Source organism: Acipenser ruthenus, chromosome 48 (genome assembly GCF_902713425.1).
Source record: "Acipenser ruthenus chromosome 48, fAciRut3.2 maternal haplotype, whole genome shotgun sequence".
NCBI lineage: Eukaryota > Metazoa > Chordata > Actinopteri > Acipenseriformes > Acipenseridae > Acipenser > Acipenser ruthenus.
Window position 1 is genome coordinate 3194211 of NC_081236.1, and position 13832 is coordinate 3208042.

Consider the following 13832-nt stretch of genomic DNA (forward strand, 5'->3'; position numbering starts at 1 on the left):
TGGTTTCCGTTTCTGACTGGCAGCTCACGTTGCTGAAATGAAAACTTGAAGGTTGAATAAGGTGCCTTGGTGAAATTTGTCGGTTTGAAGGAGAGAAGCCAGATGAGGAAGCACGAATCCGGGAACAGGAAGAGGTCGCTGGAATGGAAGCCTGGTGCAGGGAAGCTGGAAGTTAATGTGACGGTAGATTCGGAGCATCTCAGAAAGCCGACAAGTGCGTGGCTTCATGACCATGTCCTCGAAGGGTGGTGGGGGGGGGGGGGGCAGGTAGAGTTGAAATTGAAGAATGTCGGTTGATATAGATAGACAAAGGATGAGGCAGGAGTGGAACTCCCGAGAATAACTGCGAGAATAAATAGAAAAGCAGTAGTGTCCGAGCTTCGCAGCGATACCAAACTCGTTTAATATATAGAGAGAGAACTTGTGGTATTATACTGCCATCCAGAGGTTATGATTGGAATTAAACCATTGACTTGAGTGAAGCAGGGTAGAATCTATGAAGTTATTACGATTAAAATCCTTGTCTATGTAGAACAACATTTGCTTATTCCCTTAGATTTAAATAATAAATGTTCTAGAGATGTTAGGACAGTTAGTCATGTATATAAATAAGTAAACGCAGTACTTAGAGGTCATGATTCGGCGCATTGAATTCGTCTCCACCAGTTGTGAAAGCGCAGCAACAGGAAGCCGGAAGACAGCAGTACTGAGGCACAGAGCACGCAGAGCCTGATGAAGCTGCCTGGTCACCATGACAACTTACCACTCCCGCAGTCACTCAATGACGGCGTTACCGTGGTAACCGTGGTCTGTAAGGCGCCGGTGGAAAAGTTTCAGTGCAGCACTGTCGTTGGAACATGTTGTGACCAGTCAAACCACGAGCCGACACTGGTTAAAATGGGCAGGATACGTCTTTTAAAAGGTTGAATGTAGCTAATGGAGGTCCAGGGCAAATTATATCATGAAGATCTGAGTGTGGTTCTGCCATGCTGTATTTATTTTTCTAACTACTTTAGTGTATATATTTCAATCTCAGCCATTTCAATTAAATCTATACTTTTCAGAGCTATTTAAGGTTAATTGGAGAGAGTGTATATTGTAGGGAATCATATTTTATAGCTTATGATTCAAGTCCAAACGGTGATTAAGAGTATAACATAGTTCCCTTTATTGATTCCAATATTCAGTGGTTACTCACATATTATTAATATTATCATTAGCAACTAGCTATATCCCCAGCTATCCCGGATTAACTCGTTTAACTCATTTGCTATCTTCCTAATTGTAGCTGACAACAAACCGCTTCCTTCTCGGTTCTGCAAAATGTGTTCTTCTAGTTGTCTGGAAATGTCCCAACCACAAGGCTTAAACTGTCGTTGCCTTAGCAACCTACTTTTGTCAGCTTCTGTTCAGCTAAGATTGGTTTCCTGTTCAGAGTACAGCTGTTTGCTGAGCAGGCCTTATTAGCAGACCTGTTGCTGAGCATTATCATTGCTTTTCCTTACATAGATTTGAACTACAAACATGTTTCTCTCTATAAATGGCACCTACTGATACTTTTCAAAAGGTATTTCCCTACAATATTAAGTGTTTATTTAAGTGATAGTGCCCGTCGATGTTTTTATTAAACAAATGTTTTACTTGTCAGAGTTGCTTAGAGTTTATCTGAACACTGCCAGATATCTGAACAGCACAATGTTACTGAGCGCCAGTCAAGCTGACAGACTATGATTGGCTGACTCTGCAGGTACAGGATTGGTTGCTTTGGTAAGTGCAAAGAATTGATTGACTGGTTTTGCTCAATAATAAAATATATTTGGACCAATTGTCTCTGTTTAGTATTTGCTGTCCAATAGATATGAACTGAGCTTTCATTAAGGCAAGTCAAAATGAAAAAGCTGGCACTTGCGCGGATTAATTTTAAGTTTGATTCACAGTAGATGCCGTGACGTTCTAGAGGACATCCACTGTCTGATAGAAGCCAGCTAGAGCTGGAAGCTGATTGGCTGATAGTACTGAAGTGTTTTCTAATATTTGATTCAGTATTGCTATTTATAATCTATATCCGATTTATAGTCAATGCTTAAATGTGAGGTCTGTTTATTGCATTAGAGGTTGTTTACCAATTAAGGGTAGGGATTCAAGTATTTCAGTTCTATTATTTATATGAAATACACATTTCCATGCTTAAATTATTAAATACATGTATTACATAAGAACATAAGAAAGTTTACAAACGAGAGGAGGCCATTCAGCCCATCTTGCTCATTTGGTTGTTAGTAGCTTATTGATCCCAGGGTGTCAGCTTCAACAACATTACTGGGGAGTTGGTTCCAGACCCTCACAATTCTCTGTGTAAAAAAGTGCCTCCTATTTTCTGTTCTGAATGCCCCTTTATCTAATCTCCATTTATGACCCCTGGTCCTTTTTTCTTTTTTCAAGTCAAAGAAGTCCCCCGGGTTGACATTGTCTATACCTTTTAGGATTTTGAATGTTTGAATCAGATCGCCACGTAATCTTCTTTGTTCAAGACTGAATACATGTATTAGTATGTGTTGAGTTATTTATTGGTGTCTTCACTAAGGTAGTTCTTTTACATGCATTGAGAACTATTATTATTGTATAAGTGTGTCTGTGAACTTGGTCCCTCCCATGAGCTTTAACTAATTTGATTGTTTCTTTCAGTGCTGTATTGACTGTGTCCTGCCTGTTGGAAGTCCTATACTACTGAATCTTTTTACAGTTTCAGTTGTTTTTTATAATCATGGCTTACAATGGAAATCTTGTATCTCTTACAGTATATTATCTCTGGATCCCTGGCTGTTGCAGCGGAGAATACCCGCAGAAGAGGTCTGGTCAGTATACTGATACACAAATAGAAATACCTGCAATCTGTAACACACACTTTTTGTGTAGCTGAACTTTCTTAAATCGACTAATTCATTTAATGTGTAGTTAATATTAAGGCTCTTCCTAGGTCAGCATTTCTCAAATGCAGCCACCAGTGTTATTTTGTGCAGCCACAGCAGCCCCCAGCAAGTCCTCTTAATCAACCTTCACCTTAATAGGCACCGCAATCCAGCTTTCAACCACCTTTGACCAAAAGGCCAACCCAATATTCCCAGAATCAGAATAGGTTAATACCAAAGACTATTTAAATAACATTATAAAAAGTAGATGGCAGAAAGGGAGATTGACAGCAAAAATAGGATTGCTAGGTTTAATTAACAAACTGTTTAATTTCTGTACCACACACAATACTTGTTATAAGAGTAATTTTATAAACACCAGTAAACCAGGTAAATGCCACACAAGTGAGCATAGAACAGAGTGAGAAACCAAATAAAACTATTGAAGCGCAGAGAAGGGCCAAGAGGAAAAGGAAACAATAATCATCATTGCCAAATCACTTTTGCCTTCCACCCACGTAACAGGGAGTAGATGCAATGAATATAAAAATAGCAAAACAAGCAATACAAAACAATGTCCCCATTTATAATATCATCAGTTCGGTCTCACCGGCTGGTGTGGCTGTCCATAGGCACTCCAGTTGGCAAAAAAGAGGAAAACAGGTACTGTCAACAGCAAAACATCCACAAGACCAAAACGCCTTACAGTCGAATTAGAAAAAACAATGGCTTTTTTCCAGGTAAACGACAAGGCAAAAAAAAAGTGCCAGCCAGCCAAGTTGCTAAACAGAAGAATTTTTTTTTAAAGCTGTACTAACAAAACAAAAGCTAGTCAAATGTAGTGAACTTTCTAACTTAATGCAGTTTTACATTAGCATAGCCATACTTACTGTCGCAAATAAGATGGATGAGAAGAGACTTTAGTAGTGTGACATGAAAATAGCGGTAAGGAATAATATTATTTTTGTTAGTGCTGGGACAAATATCCAAATATTATAACAAACATTGCCCCATCTGTATTCTAACAAACACTGCTCCTTGTGTGCATCCATCCATAAATTACATAGTTGATAGATATTAGAAAGATGGATCTCAAATTAAAACTGTTCATTACTGTTCATACATACCTCTGCTTAACTTGCCAGCACTTCGAGTTGATGACGCTGTCCTCTTTGTAAACACTCATATGTGCAGCTCTCCACATAACTTTCACATGTCATTGTACAGTGTGTCAGTCGAGGTGAAGTGTTTCTTACAACAAGTCTGCATTGTCACCTTAATACAAATGAAAGGGTACATGTATGCAAATAGTTAAAAAGGAGAAAAGATACCTGTAACAATTGCTAGGTTTACAATGACTTCTGGCACCCAGAATGGAGCGTTCTTCTAGAATTGTGATGTCATCATACCGTTACCTTACTATACTTTTCTAGATTTTGGAAACATGGCTGACTAAATTATCGTACTTGTCTTACTAGAATTATAGTAGCTATGACCTTTCTTTGACAAAGTAATTAATTTGGAATAAAGAATCATAGATCTTTAACCAGAAAAATGTTATTTTACTTAAAGCTGTACAAATTTGACAAAGGGTTGTATTCATATTCCAGTGAAGATATTGATACTGCTGATCTCATTGCTGATGAGGGTTAATTAAGCACATGAAACACATTAACAGCACACATGCAATTAGTAGTAATGGAAACGTTTAACAAATAATGACACGTAGCCATCCTCTGAGACCAGTAGAACGAGCCAGTTCCACCTGGTAACCTGGATGGACACTATTAGGTAAGTACAATGAGAACTTGTGTAATATCATTCACATCATTATTGAAAACCCATGTCACAATAAAAAAGGACAGGGTCAGTAGATTTTTTTTTTCAGAAATAATAGAACTACAATCAGTGTGCATGTTGTAAATGTAGCCCTTGTGAATATGTGATCATATAAGAGATAACGTAGACACTAGTTCTGAATGTATTGATCTGATTAAGAATAAAACTTGTATTTGTAATGTTGTTGTTTTATTTCACTTCTAGGTGAAGGCATGTTTAGGGATGAACGTTGTCAGTTCTGTTTTTGCTGGATTTGGAATTATTCTCTATTCAATAAGCGTGACCATATTATCTTTCCGCATATCTCCACCTTATAACCAGTTATTAATCGACGTGGATCACATGGTAAGTGTTTGCACCGCCTGCAATCTTCAACCTCTCTCTTCTTTTATCATTTTAGTTTTTTTCCTTTTTTATCACCTCCTTTTCAACTCTTGTCTCATTCATGTGCTTCTCTTTCACTGTTTCACTGTCACTCCCTCACATACAACAACAGAAATTTTTTGTCTGATTTTTACCAGTTTCTTTTCTATATCATTTGTACATACCATAAAGAGTAAGTAGCGGGTTTCTGGAAAAGAAAATAGTGAAACACGTCCGCACGTGTTGCTACAACTGTTTAAATAACGTACCTGTAATTTTTCTTTTCAAAATGGCCTCTCTAGTGCTCAGGTAGTGTAAGGATTATTGTCCAGAGGTAACACAGCAATAATGATCCATGATGTTGTACGGAACAGAAAAGCCAGAGCACGGGTTTTCTTTGGTTAAGTGGTGCAGCTGCGCTCCGATTTATTTTTATTTTTTTTGGTTAATTGGCACAGCTCTGATTTTTTTTGGAGGGGGGGGGGGGGGGTGTTGCAAGCCCACTGAATGTGATTTTGCAAGTTGTATTTTGTTGTACAGAGTAGTTGCGAAAAAAGTAACTTATGCAAGGCTCTCGTTTCCTTCTGCATTGTGTGCATGACAGTTATCGTATGAGGTAACAGCTGGAGGATTTAGTTTACACGGTGTTCGGAAATTTGGATTTAAGAGTTATGTTTGTGTGCGCGTTGTACTGGTTTTACTCAAAGTGATTCCTGTTCAGGTATTTATGAATGGGAATAATAAAAGACATGCACTTTCTTGTTTGAGGATCCATTTAAAATGTCTTAGTTTTTGCAATTTATTTTATTCACTAAAGTGTTTTTTTTTTTTAATTACTTGGTGCATATTTCCCTCTTTCACAATATTTATTCAAATGAATAAAGGACAGTGTAGATTAGCTTTATTTAGAATGTTACAGGTTTAAAACATAAGATGTTTTTAATTTGACATTTTCCCAAGGAGTGCTAATGCAGCTGAACAGGTGGGCCTCAAGTAAAAAAGTTTGGGAACCCCTGATTTAGAGGACAGATCTCAAACCCCAGTACACTAGAGCAGACATTTTGAAAAGAGCTTTGAAACAGACTTTTAAGTTATAAGTGTAAAAAGTTGTCAGGATGTTAACAATGAAAATAAAAATTGCAGGTAAGTTATTTAAACAGTTGTAGCAAACCAATTCCAAAATGTTTTTCCAATATTATAACAGCAAGAGAACATTCAAAGAGGAGGTTAAATGTCTAAGAGACACAAATGGCAAAATCAGAGATAAAGAAAAAAAAATAGCAAATATATTAAATGATTACTTTTCACAGGTTTTTTACAAAGGAGGACACGGACAATATGCCCCGCATGTCGACCTGTTCCTATCCAATTTTAAATAACTTTAGCATAACTTTAGCATGTTAAAGGGACTAGGAGCTCTTAAAATAAACAAATCCCATGGGCCAGATGAGATCCTCCCAATAGTACTCAAAGAAATGAAAGAAGTTATTTACAAACCGCTAACCAAGATCATGCAACAGTCTCTTGACACAGGGGTTGTACCGACAGACTGGAAAATAGCAAACGTAATACCGATCCACAAAAAGGGAGACAAAACCGAACCAGGTAACTACAGACCAGTAAGCCTGACTTCTATAATATGTTAACTTATGGAAACTATTCAAAATGGAAAATTACCTATATGGTAACAATATCCTGGGAGACAGCCAGCATGGTTTTAGGAAAGGGAGATCATGTCTAACTAACCTACTTGACTTTTTTGAGGATGCAACATTGAAAATGGATAACTGCAGAGCATACAACGTGGTCTATTTAGATTTCCAGAAAGCTTTTGACAAAGTCCAGCATAAAAGATTAATTCTCAAACTGAACGCAGTAGGGATTCAAGGAAATGCATGCACATGGATTAGGGAGTGGTTAACAGGTAGAAAACAGAAAGTACTGATTAGAGGAGAAACCTCAAAATGGAGTGAGGTAACCAGTGGTGTACCACAGGGATCAGTATTAGGTCATCTGCTATTCCTAATCTATATTAATGACTTAGATTCTGGTATAGTAAGCAAACTTGTTAAATTTGCAGACGACACAAAAATAGGAGGAGTGGCAAACACTGTTGCAGCAGCAAAGGTGATTCAAAATGATCTAGACAGCATTCAGAACTGGGCAGACACATGGCAAATGATATTTAATAGAGAAAAGTGTAAAGTATTGCAGGCAGGCAATAAAAATGTGCATTATAAATATCATATGGGAGATAGTGAAATTGAAGAAGGGAACTATGAAAAAGACCTAGGAGTTTATGTTGACTCAGAAATGTCTTCATCTAGACAATGTGGGGAAGCTATAAAAAAGGCTAACAGATGCTCGGATATATTGTGAGAAGTGTTGAATTTAAATCAAGGGAAGTAATGTTAAAACTCTACAATGCATTAGTAAGACCTCACCTAGAATATTGTGTTCAGTTCTGGTCACCTCGTTACAAAAAGGATATTGCTGCTCTAGAAAAAGTGCAAAGAAGAACGACCAGAATTATCCCAGGTTTAAAAGGCATGTCGTATGCAGACAGGCTAAAAGAATTGAATCTATTCAGTCTCGAACAAAGAAGACATTCAAAATCCTAAAAGGTATAGACAATGTCAACCCGGGGGACTTCTTTGACTTGAAAAAAGAAAATAGGACCAGGGTTCGTAAATGGAGATTAGATAAAGGGGCATTCAGAACAGAAAATAGGAGGCACTTTTTTACACAGAGAATTATGAGGGTCTGGAACCAACTCCCCAGTAATGTTGTTGATGCTAACACCCTGGGATCCTTCAAGAAGCTGCTTGATGAGATTCTGGGATCAATAAGCTACTAACAACCAAACGAGCAAGATGGGCTGACTGGCCTCCTCTCATTTGTAAACTTTCTTATGTTCTTATGTTCTTAACATGTGATGATGTGTAATGCTATATTTTTTGGAACCCCACTACTTACTCTTTAAAATTGAGTTTTATAGTTATAGATCATTATTGTAGTTAAAATCCCATTATATTATTATTAACTGCCTTGTATGTAATATTTAATATTATCTATAATATTACTATACTAGGATGCATAGTACGGACATAACACCCCTGACATGCAGTCGAATCTGTAACTATTGCTTAAAGTTAAGATCATTGTTGAGAAAAGACTACTCCACAAAGTCCTGCATCAGATCTCCGGACTCACTACCTTTACCATCTTATAATGAAACCCAGCCTCTAGTATATCCTATAATAGGCTTCATTCTTGTTATAATGTGCTGTTTAGACAATGGCTTTTTAATGAAATGATTTGTGTTTTACAGACTTTAGGCATTGTAGCAGTTCTTTTGGTGCTGAACATTTTGGAGATGTGCATCGCTATCGCTACATCAGCCTTTGGATGCAAATCTGAATGCTGTTACACTGCCATGGTAAATGTGTATCATTATTATTATTATTATTATTTATTTCTTAGCAGACGCCCTAATCCAGGGTGACTTACAACTGTTACAAGATATCACATTATACACATTATACATTATTTCACATTATACAGATTACATTATTTTTTACATACAATTACCCATTTATACAGTTGGGTACTGGAGCAATCTAGGCAAAGTACCTTGCTCAAGGGTACAGCAACACTGTCCCCCACCTGAGATTGAACACACAACACTCCGGTCCATAGCCCTAATCACTACTCCACACTGCTGCCCTGTATTCTATTCTCCATAAACATGCACCATCATCCTATTCACACTACCTGGACAATGGGTGAATAATCATGCTGTTGTGTGTTTTCTTTAAGTGTAATGTAACAAACTTAATAATATGACTCTGCTGTTAATTTCTATGTAAGATAGCCTGGGGTTTGGCTAGGATTAAAGGCAATTGAACATATTTACACACCTATGGAAAAAAGTAAAATGCAGGTAAAAAGCAAAGCTGCCCTCAATGTTCCACAGCAAGTGCCTGTAGTCAGAAATCAAGGCCAGCGACCACATATGGTTTCTTTTGATATTTGTGCAACATTAAGGGTTATTTTCCAAGCTCATTTCATTTTATTTTTCTGAAAGGGAACATTTTCAAGTACGATTCTAATTTAGACTGCTTGCAAGTTCTAAGAAATGGCTGAGTTGTTGTTTTTGTTTAATTTTTGGAAACAGGCTTCACACTGCTGTTTTACTGGACTTTCCCATCCTGTACACTTCCAGTTTTCACTGTTACTGAACTAAAGATATTCTCATAATTTTGATTTTACCCCGGCAAAGCTGAATTTCACTTGCCACCCCGACCCTGCTCGCTCAGCAGCACCAGCAACGCCTTGTCAGCAATAAACGTTCATTTAGATGGCTTAGACAATCGCTCCACCACCATTGCAGTTCCTCCTTCAGCCTCTTGTGCTAATCTCCACCCCCTCCTTCTGCACTGCCCTGCGGTCATAGACACACATACGCTCTGCACCGCCCCACGCTGACAGACAAACATACGCTCTGTACCGCCCCACAGTCAAAGACACACATACGCTGTTCATCGCGGTCTCCCACGGTTTCTCTGAATCACCCTGGACACTGTCAAATCCGAAGCCAGCCTCCCACTCGACAAACCTGGCGTGCATTCGTCTGCGCAAGTATCAAAATCAATCTCTAAACGCAACCCGTTATCTCCCCTCGGCTAATTCAATTTTGCAATGCACATTATTCCCCAAGGCAGAACATTCATATCGCACCTTCTCACTCTCACCTCAACTGCAAAAACCTGGATTCTCATGTAAAAATATCTTTCATGATCAAGAAACCCTCCTCCAGAGCTTCCAGTACTCCAGCTTTCCTCCAATAATCGGATTATGGCAGCCATTTCTGCAGTCAAGGCTAACGCTAATCCCTATCTAATATGTCCGCTCATCCTTTCAAATACTACAAGCATTAATACATGGTGAGGGACGTGGTACGAGACTGGAAATCTGTCTTGATTATGAGTTAAAGAGTTCCACTATTAGGAGAATGACTGGAGTTGTGAAACCCAGTCTCTGAATGTGAGTTCACCTTTTCCATTCCAAGCAGACATGATAGTAGCAAACCACTGATCGATCCTGTATTAACTAACACATAGGATGGTGTAGCAGGGCGATTGCCCTGCACGTGTGTATTTAGTGTTGGTATCATTTGTATGGGGAAATGGGTTTATTGTGTATCGTTTTGGAGTTGATTTGTTTAATTACATTATTGTTTACAGACGGGCGCTCGATTGAGACTTGCTGCCTGCTAGGCTTGGTTGAGGGGAAGGGCAGCAAGTGATTGGCTGTGCTGGACCTCAATCAGCAGGTGGGCGGGTCTTGACCGAGTGTCCGTCAGTTCAAAAGCATCCGCGGGAGATGGTCCGGGGTGACTGTAACACCATGCCAGAGGGGAGCGGCGTATACTCGAGAGCAGAGCGTCCGCGCTGCAGGAACGACAGCTACGCAACCCTGAGACTGCAAGCGGTGCTTGTGAACGCAATGCCCAGCCAAGGCTGTATGAAGCAGCACGAGTCGTTGTATGAATACCGGCTCATGAGTAGGTTAGTTTAGGGGATAGTGATCCCATGTGATGTATAGCGAGGGTTACGTAGTGTAGCCGGTTCCTGGAGCGGGACGCCTCGGTTTAAGGCTAGCGCTCGATCTGTGGCACCTTTTATTTGTAGTTTTTGTACTGTGTTTTATTTTGCCTTTTGTACAGCTTGCTGTATGTGTCCTCTGTGCATTACCATGGCTGGTAACGGTACATGACCACCTTTTACTTCCTTTTCTGTTTGTATTAATAAATCCTGCGCGCCTGTGCCGGCGTTTCAACTCCACCCCCAGTTGTCTCTCTGTACTTTGTAAACAGCGGCTACCCACGCACGTGACGTAAGACCCTGTCACAGATGGTCAGCACCTCATGTCTCTAGACATCAGTATGTGGTACACCTTGCTGCAACACTGGAACAATCAACGAATAAAGTTCCAGCAGCTCATCTTTAATTGTTTGGATATCAGTTTCTCACAATTTCATCAAACAAGCTCTCCATCTTCCAAGCATCTACAATAATGCATCCATCCCAGCAGTACATCTGACACTCCGAGGAATCACTGCAGCTCACCAGTCTATAGCTAGTATGCCCGGAGTAGGGGCGCACTCTCCACCAGGACCACCAGAGGTTTTCCCCTAATAGAAGGGTTTTTTTTTCTTCTCCACCGGACGGATGGCCGACACATAGCTTGTTCCACTAACCATCTATTTTAGTTATTTTGTTTGTCTCTTCTTGCTTTTGTGTTATACTTTGGCACATGGTCTTTGTCTTCACAGGTGCAGGTTCAGTGGGGAGCCGGTGGTCCATCTTTTGGGGGCATAGTGAGTCTCACTTCCTCGACCTGGAGTCCCAGTAATTCTGCAGGTTCTTTGTGTGGTCAGAGGGGACCACCGTCCACACTATTCTTTCGCAGCTCATGCGCTATATCTTGCCTCAAGAAAGAAGGCTCTGTCTTACTTCCTTCTTTACCCTCCTGGGACGTGACCCTCTTACTCTTAGTACTTGAGTCCCGTAACTAACAATTATTTGTGTTCTTTCAGATTCTCTTTTGTTCCTTACGTCAAGGCTTCATATGAGCCATTCCGTCCTCTGAGGGTCAAACCTGGTCGCTAACTGGGACCCAGTTGCAAGGCTGGGCCTATAATGACTCTCCGAGAAGTCAGAGGACTCTGTTTTCAGCGGCCTGGAGGCCCGACAGGGCCAGCCTCGACTCCATAGGGAAGGCTCTGTCGATTGCAGCCCGTCCCGTTCTCTCTCTCTCTCTCTCTCTCTCTCTCTCTCTCTCTCTCTCTCTCTCTCTCTCACCCCTGCTCTAGAGACTGCGCCTTGAATCCTAAGTTACAAAACACTCACTTCCTCTTGCAGCCCTGGTTCCTGCCCCATGAAATGAGAATGAAAGAGAGAGAGAAACTCTTCTAAGTTCAGTAATGTGCATTTCATTGTCTTTTTCAGCCGGAGGTTGCTTTTCCACAGCCATGAATCCAGTGACCTGGGTGCAGATTTGCTCAATCGAACTATAAGAAGCATGCAGTCAAGAAGACAACTGTCCCTCCGTCTCCTCTAGCAAAGCTTAGCCAGCGCTAAAGACTTCATCTCTGCAAGGTGTTATTATCAGAACAAGTTAAACAACAATGAAATCCTCCCATGTGTAAACTGTCAGGGAATTTGTATTGATATGAAAATGTGTTCATTTGCTTTGGATTTGTTGGTTTTGCTTATGATTTCAGTAAGATAATTTGTATTTTGAGTATAAGTTAAAAGTTGAAATGTTTCACATGTTCATTTATGATATTGTTTGTATATTTTAATATGTTTTCTGTCAAAATAATGAAAAATAAACATGGTAGGAAAATGGTATACAGAAGTGATAAGTTGAGATATGTTTTGGTGTTTTATGATATATTGCTTTGCTTAATAAAAAAATAAAAAACTTCTTTGAATTTTCAAATGCCATCCCAGGCAAACACTTTTAGTCTAGTTCTATTTGTATCTAAAGATAATTTATATCTCTTTACCTGTTAAACCCGGGGTGGAATAGCCCTCCAGGACCGTGATTGGACCCCTGCTCTAACACTAGGGCACAACGCGCATGCACCTCATTTTGATGAGCAAACTGCCTTTGCCCTGTAATGGATTTGTGGTGACATGCTTTGCCCCATCCTTGTCTGCGTTAGTGTCACAAGGTGACCAAGGCAAATTTAGAGGTTTGTTTTGTATTGCACAAATGTTTTTTTATGTATTATATTTATGATTTTATAAGCACTTTGTGTGTTTCCTTTTTCTATTTGTGATTTAATATTATTTTGGCAATATTGATGTTGGCTTATTTGGTTTTGATTTAGTAAATTATATTTGTTTTGTTGCACGAGTGTATTGGTGAATGACATGCCCTCCTGAGATGGATTAGTACTACCAGCTGAAACTCATTGAAAATTTAAAGGGGATTTGATTGAATGTGACTAGGGATTGGATTAATGTGGCCAGGAGGCCGCAGTGATTTTTGTATTTCTAGGAAGTAGCAGTGGATACAAGATGCTTGTTAAGAGAAGAGAAAAGCGATAACGAGAGACTCGTGACAGAAAGAGAACGGACAAGAGATACTGAAATGAAAACTAAACTGCAATTGAAACTTAGACGGGGAAGAGCTGCAAGACGTAAGTGATACAGAGATAGAGCTGGAGTGGGCGCAAGAACAGCTATACTGGATGTGGGACAAAGCCGGTCAGGAAGCAAGCTATTGGAAGGTTATATAATAAACAAAAAAACACGGGATGAGAGAGAGAGAGAGAGAGAGAGAGAGAGAGAGAGAGAGAGAGAGAGAGAGAGAGAGAGAGAATACATCAGGCTCAGCCAGAGAGTGTAAACAACGCTATGTGTTCGCTTTGAGCCAAGTGTTCACTTGTTGATTTGTATGTTTGGTGTAATTGGGTTTATAATTGCAATATTTTATTGTTTACTTAGAGCTCGCTTATGTGTACTTTTAAGTAGAAGTGCCTGACACGCAATGTGTAGGTGATTTGCACACGGTTATAATCGGACTATAAGCAATGCTACGTGTTTGCTTGGAGTTAAGTAATTATTATTATTATTATTATTTATTTCTTAGCAGACGCCCTTATCCAGGGCGACTTACAGTCCTAAACAAAAATACATTTCAATA

The 13832-nt window shown here is 39.5% G+C and overlaps 1 protein-coding gene across 3 annotated transcripts in view; it reads left to right on the forward strand.

Moving 5' to 3' along the window:
* Positions 1 to 12605, forward strand: part of LOC117404722 (membrane-spanning 4-domains subfamily A member 4A-like) — a 32013-nt gene extending 19408 nt beyond the window's left edge. For 2 of the 3 annotated variants that reach the window (XM_034914917.2, XM_059014609.1), the window contains 4 exons: positions 2799 to 2855; positions 4953 to 5093; positions 8443 to 8550; positions 12125 to 12605. In XM_034914917.2, coding sequence (XP_034770808.2) covers positions 2799 to 2855; positions 4953 to 5093; positions 8443 to 8550; positions 12125 to 12151 — 333 coding nt within the window. In that variant the 3' untranslated portion in view covers positions 12152 to 12605. Of the gene's footprint in view, positions 1 to 2798; positions 2856 to 4952; positions 5094 to 6631; positions 7061 to 8442; positions 8551 to 12124 lie in introns of those variants that run through there. The other variant, XM_059014608.1, reaches the window with a different exon arrangement.
* Positions 12606 to 13832: the final 1227 nt, after the last annotated feature.